This window comes from Emydura macquarii, unplaced genomic scaffold (assembly GCF_026122565.2).
Source record: "Emydura macquarii macquarii isolate MOO-44397 ecotype Brisbane River unplaced genomic scaffold, CSIRO-AGI_Emac_v2 contig_2425, whole genome shotgun sequence".
Taxonomy (NCBI): Eukaryota; Metazoa; Chordata; order Testudines; family Chelidae; genus Emydura; species Emydura macquarii.
Genome location: NW_027132562.1, coordinates 11,061 through 17,108, shown reverse-complemented (window position 1 = coordinate 17,108; position 6,048 = coordinate 11,061). Strand labels below are relative to the sequence as shown.

General features: G+C 53.6%; 1 protein-coding gene across 1 annotated transcript; it reads right to left on the bottom strand.

The window, feature by feature from the left end:
- Nucleotides 1–240: 240 nt before the first annotated feature.
- On the bottom strand, nucleotides 241–1,788 carry LOC137162523 (vitelline membrane outer layer protein 1-like). Its single transcript, XM_067562409.1, has 3 exons — nucleotides 1,624–1,788; nucleotides 1,308–1,402; nucleotides 241–541 (listed from the first exon to the last, which is right to left on the bottom strand). Exons 1-3 carry the CDS (start codon nucleotides 1,786–1,788, stop codon nucleotides 241–243), a joined length of 561 nt encoding a protein of 186 aa, XP_067418510.1.
- Between the last annotated feature and the right edge of the window lie 4,260 nt (nucleotides 1,789–6,048).

The following is a 6,048-nucleotide window of genomic DNA, read 5'->3' as shown; positions in this document are numbered from 1 at the left end:
TTCCTCCATTGCTAGGGGTGTGTTCAGCCAACGAGATGCAGACAAGGCTCAGCTTAGGTACAAAGCAAATCTTTTATTGCAGGGAGGGTCACACGGGGGGAGCCGCTGGGAGATGGATTCGAGGGGAGGCGTGGAATGGAAGGAGCAGGGGTATTTGGAGGCTGGTGGGGGAGTGTCAAGGGGGGCGGGGGGCACCAATCAGGCCAGCTGATGGGGCAGCTGGTGGGCTGGAGCACCAGGTCAGGCTTTGCAGCATTTGAAGTAGACGTCGTTCAGGGCTGTGTCATCCCCTTTTCCCTGCGGCACCTCCACCTTGGTGGCGATGGTGCAGATACCCTGTGGGCCACAGGAGCGGCTCTTGCAGCCCCACTTACCCCAGCACCCGCCATTCCCCTTCAGCTCCGTCCCGTCCGTGCAGTAGAACTCGATGTTGTTGGCAGCCGTGTCGTCCTTCAGGCCCTGGCACGGCTCCACCCGCAGCCGGAACTGGGTCAGTCGGCTCCCTGGGGGGCAGTTCTTCACCGAGGTCCAGTTGCCCCACCTGGCAGGAAAGAACGGGTCAGCTGGGCACTTGGGGGGGTGTGGCCTTCCCCCAGCCTCAGCCACCCCAGGCAGGGAGCCCGCTGCCCTGGTATCCCACTGCTGACACCAGCATCCAGCCATCAGGTACCACTGTCCCACTGGCGCTGGCCTGGTATCTCACTGCTACAACCACTAACCTGCCAGAGAAACCACGGTCCCACTGTTGACACCAGCTCTCTCTATGGTGACAACCATCTCCCACTAGCACACGCAGCCCGGTGCCCCCTCTACCACCCTCCCTCCCACCCTCAACTTGGCCCCTCCTCATGGTACTCACGGCCCCACGTTGGACTGGATGAACGTGCCATTGGAGCAGAGTGTCTGGATCCCATTCAGCTCTGTCCCATCTGTGGAGTAGAACTCGATGTTGTTGGCGGCCGTGTCGTCCTTCAGGCCCTGGCCCAGCTCCACTCGTTGCCGGAGCCGGCTCCCCGGGGTGCAGTTAGTCACCGGGGTCCACTGGCCCCACCTGGCAGGAGAGAACAGGTCAGCTGGGCGCTTGGGGGGTGTGTGGCCTTCTTCCAGCCTCAGCTGGCCCAGGCAGGGAATCCACTGCCCTGGTATCCAACCGCTACCACCACTAACCCGCCAGAGACACCACGGTCCCACTGCTGATGCCAGCTCTCTCTATGATGACAAGCATCTCCCACTAACACACGCAGCCCGGTGCCCCCTCTACCACCCTCCCCCCCACCCTCAACTTGGCCCCTCCCCATGGTACTCACAGCCCCACGTTGGACTGATTGGATGTGCTACTGGAGCAGAGCAGTCGGATCCCATTCAGCGCGGTATTGTCCCCAGCCAGCTGGGGCAACTCCACCTGTGGGGGAGGGGAGCAAAGCATCGGGCATTAGAGACTGTCCCCTCCCCCTTGCAGGGGTGTCACTTCAGTACAAGGAGATGAGGTGCAGAGGGGTGTGAGGAGGGGGGTAGATATAGGGAGGGGGTAAATGGGGCAGGGGGAGCCAGGCTGGGGAAGGGACCAGGGGACGAGGGGAGGGGAAAGAGGTCAGGACTGTGGAGTCGGGGGAGGATCTTTACCTTCAGGGAGAAACCTGTGGCATAGCTGCCATTGGGGCAGGACTGTTCTTCTCCCCACGTGCCCCATATCCCACCATTGTTAACATCAATCTTCGTCTGGCCCCACGCGCCCCATAGGCAGCCGCAGAGCAGGAGGCTGAGCATGGTGTTCAGGGAGGTGTCCATGGAGCCGGCAGCTGATGAGCAGCTCCTGGCACAGGATGGGGTGTTTTATACCTGAAGAGGGTAGATGGGGCTCTGCCCTGTGTGGGCAGGGGCCAGTCCAGTCGTTGTGCAGAGGGGCTGGTCGCTCCTTCTCTTGGAACAGGGTCAGGGCTATAATTAGGCTAATCCTGCCCCTGCTGCCCCAGGGCACATGGTGCAATGACCTGGAAGGAAGCATAAAATCGCCCCGATACAGTTGGCGGATGACCCAAAATTTGCAGGGGAGGGAGAATAATGAAGAGGACAGATCACCAATTCAAGCCACTTCTGTATGTTGTGATATTGCTAAAGGTCAATGTCAATATGTAGGAACAAAACATGCCGGCCATACGTGCGGGGCAGGGCCTTGCCCCTGGGTAGCGGAAGTGGGAGTCGTGGTGGACAATCAGATAAACGTGAGCCCCCCCAATGTGACACGGAGGCCAGAGGGCTACTGCAACCCTGGGATGCCTACACGGGAATCTCGAGTAGGGGCAGAGAGGGGATTTCACAGCTGTGTTTGGTGCGAATCCTGTGTCCCACGCTGGTGCCCACAGCCCCCGCTGGATGGCGCTAAATCGGGGAGGGGTTGGAGAAGATGGATTAAAGGGTTAGAAATCCTGCTTTACAGCGAGGAACTCCAGGATACTCCTTTTATTTAGCTTAGCCAAGAGAAGGCAAAGGGGAGGTGTGGTTGGGACCAACGTGGGAAGGAAAGAGGTAACAGCCGGTTCTTCGGCCTCGCAGGGCAGGGCTCAGCCGACCCGAGGGCCAGAAGCGGAGCTGGATAGAGAAGGAATTGTGTGATGGGGAGAGTCCCTAACTGTGGGAACGCCTGACCCAGGATCACGACGGATTCACCCTCTGGTGCAGTGTTTCAGTGACAGCAGGCTGACTTTCTAACCCATCTGCTCTGGGAGTTATTTTGGGGGTTGGTCTCCGGCCAGGGCTGTAGCGGGCCAGATTAGCTGGGCACAAAGGGTAACAGGAGTGAGGCCAGGCGTGGACGCACTGCAGGGCTCACACCACCAGGGAGAGCCCACGGGGAGTCACGCTGGACCCAGACTCTCTCCTGTCAAACGCAACGTTGCCCTTTTTCCATAATCTCCAGGAGACCCTGCAGTCCTGCTTGCCTTGGCTGCCACTCGTTACAGTCAATTGTTCCTGTACCTCCGTGGTCGTTCCCAGCAGACAATGGTTCTCCCTGCCAGCTCACTCCTGGAGAGAACTTCACCGCCTTGCACCTGCCGGGGTGGCAATAAATCATAAGTTGGGGAAACTGACTCATGCACTTTGTTCACACAGCAATTGCAACAATTCCTGCCTTCTCCGCACCTGACTCACTATTCCCCTTTGGGATGGTGGCGGTCCCGCCTTTCCATCTCTCGGGAACACCCAGCACAAACAGATCACAGTGTAATTCATTGTAATTATAGGTTTGTTAGTCTAACATAGATCCTGGGACCGATAATGAAACGACTGCTATGGGACTCAGTAAATAATTAAAGGAGCGTAATGTAATGAATGCTCAGCGGGGCGGGGAGTGGTGAGTGTAGGACGGGGTCCTATCCGGCCTAGTCGCAGTGGCCCTTCCTCTCGCCCAGGCTCTGAGGAAGGCCATTGCACCTTCCTACATTGTGTGTGTGGCAAATTCACACTAAGGTGGTGTCTTTTGTTGAAAGCGTTACAAAATTGGGTGTTGCAGGCAATAGCATAGCTATAACAAACTTAGGCTTCTGTGAAGTGTCTGGCTCTTTGACTAAAAAACTAGAACTATCTAAAATGAAAGTAGCCCACATGAAATGGATTAAAAACTGGCTAACTGATAGATCTCCAAATGTCCTTGTGCACCGGGAACTGTCCGCGAGCAGCTCTGTTTCCAGCCTAGGCCTGCAGGGATCAGCTCTGGATCCTACACTAGTTCACATCTTTATTGAAAAGCTGGAAGAAAATATAAAATCGTCCCTGATAAAGTTTGCAGATGACCCCAAAATTGACGGGGTGGGGGGGGAGAGAAATAATGAACAGGACAGGTCATGCGGTCAGAGTGATCTGGATGGGTTGGTAAACTGGGCAGAAGCCTTTACTACGGCTCAGTGTAAATGTATAGACACGGGAACAAAGACCGCCAGCCATACGCGCAGGCCGGAGAAGCACTGACTCTGAAAAAGATTTGGGCAGGGGTTGCAGTGGATAATCAGCTGAATGTGACGCGGTGGCCAAAAGGGCTCATGAGATCCTTGGGTCCATAAACGGAAACGTAGAACAGGAGCAGAGAAGGTTTTTGACCGCCGATTAAAGGATTAGAAAACATGCCTTATGACAGGAGGAATGCAATCTCTTTTGCTTAGCGAAGAGCCGGTGAAGAAGGAGATGACTTGATCCCAGGCTGTCAGTACTTTCGTGGGGAACAAATTTTACCCCCTTTCTGTGGCAAACTGGTGTATTTTACGCCCTAGAACCCAGTCCTGGAACAGTACCTAAAGCCAATCCCCTCCATCAGAAAACTCATCCGGACACCAACTCCCGTTTCCCAGGGATTGACACTGCCACAAGCACCAATTTGAGGAGAAAACTGACCTCCTCCTGAACAGCACCTGGCATTGGCCACTATTGGTAGACAGGATGTGGGGCCAGATGGCCCATTGGTCAGACCCAGTATAGCCGTTCTGATGATCTTACGAACAGCTTCCCCCAAAAGGTGGCTGCATCACAAAACTCACCAACAGCGATGTCATGCTGGGTAGATGAGAGGGAAAGCATTTGTCATATTGATTGAGCTGGGGGGAGTGGTAGATACCCAGGAAGGTAGGGATAGGATACAGAGTGACTTAAACAAACTGGAGGATTGGGCCAAAAGAAATCTAATGAGGTTCAACAAAGAAAAGTGCAGAGTCCTCCACTTAGGAAGGAAGAATCCCATGCACAGCTATAGACTGGGGACCGATGAGCTAGGCAGCAGCTCTGCAGAAAAGGACCTGGGGGTAACAGTGGATAAAAAGCTGGATATGAGTCAGCAGTGTGCCCTGGTTGTCAAGAAGGCTAATAGCATATTGGGCTGCATTAGGAGGGGCATTGCCAGCAGGTCACGGGAAGTGATTATTCCCCTCTATTTGGCATTGGTGAGGCCGCATTTAGAATATTGTGTCCAGTTTTGGGCCCCCCACTACAAAAAGGATGTGGAGAAGTTGGAGAGAGTGCAGCGGAGGGCAACCAAAATGATTAGGGGGCTGGAGCACAGGACTTATGAGGAGAGGCTAAGGGAACTGGGCTTGTTTAGTCTGCAAAAGAGAAGAACGAGGGGGGATTTGATAGTGGCCTTTAACTACCCGAAAGGGGGTTCCAGGGAGGATGGAGCTAGGCTGTTCTCGGTGGTGGCAGATGACAGAACAAGGAGCAACGGTCTCAAATTGCAAGGGGGGAGGTCTAGGTTGGACATAAGGAAAAAGTTTTTCACTAGGAGGGTGGTGAAGCACTGGAATGGGTTACCTAGAGAGGTGGTGGAATCTCCATCTTTAGAGGTTTTTAAGCTGAGGCTTGACAAAGCCCTGGCTGGGATGATATAGCTGAGGTTAGTCCTGCTTTGAGCAGGGGGTTGGACTAGATGACCTCCTGAGGTCCCTTCCAACTCTAATATTCTATGATTCTATGATTAACATCAATATGTCAAAATCATAATAATTCATGGGAGGTATGCCATGTCAGGTACAGTTAGAATGGTGCTAAGGTGCTAAGTAAGATGATGATGTTTATATTAATGTGTTGTGTGTGGAGTGGAAGTTCAGGGACATATTTAATGTACCTGTATTTCAAATTTTGCTGGCTGGGATACAACCCAGACAGAGAGGCGGCAGGACAATAGCCCACTTAATTGCCCATCAAAACCTTTACAGAAGCAAAGGGCCCAGGAAGAAACTAAAGGCAGACCTGGAGAGTTACCAGGATTGGCCCATGTAACTCTGGACTCCATTTTAGTTCTTGTGACTTTCCACAGGCCGCATGGCCAGGGACAGAGGATATATAAGATCAAACCACAGGAACCATTTTGCCTTCTATCCTGAGCTTCAGCCATCTACCTACCTCTGGATCAAGTCATCTGCAACTGAAGCTGTGTAACAAAGGACTGAGGCCCACCCAGGCACTGGATGTATACCAGAGGAGACTATGCAAGCCTGCAAATTCCACATTGCTTCTAGAAACCTGATGTATATAGACTTTCAATCATTTGTATGTATCTGATTT

Excerpts from the sequence above, each read along its gene's own strand:
- LOC137162523 (XM_067562409.1), bottom strand. The coding sequence starts at position 1,788 with ATGGACACCTCCCTGAACACCATGCTCAGCCTCCTGCTCTGCGGCTGC. Across the intron at positions 1,403-1,623 it reads CCACAGGTTTCTCCCTGAAG|GTGGAGTTGCCCCAGCTGGC; the intron begins GTAAAGATCCTC and ends CCTCCCCCACAG. Across the intron at positions 542-1,307 it reads AATCAGTCCAACGTGGGGCT|GTGGGGCAACTGGACCTCGG; the intron begins GTGAGTACCATG and ends CTTTCCTGCCAG.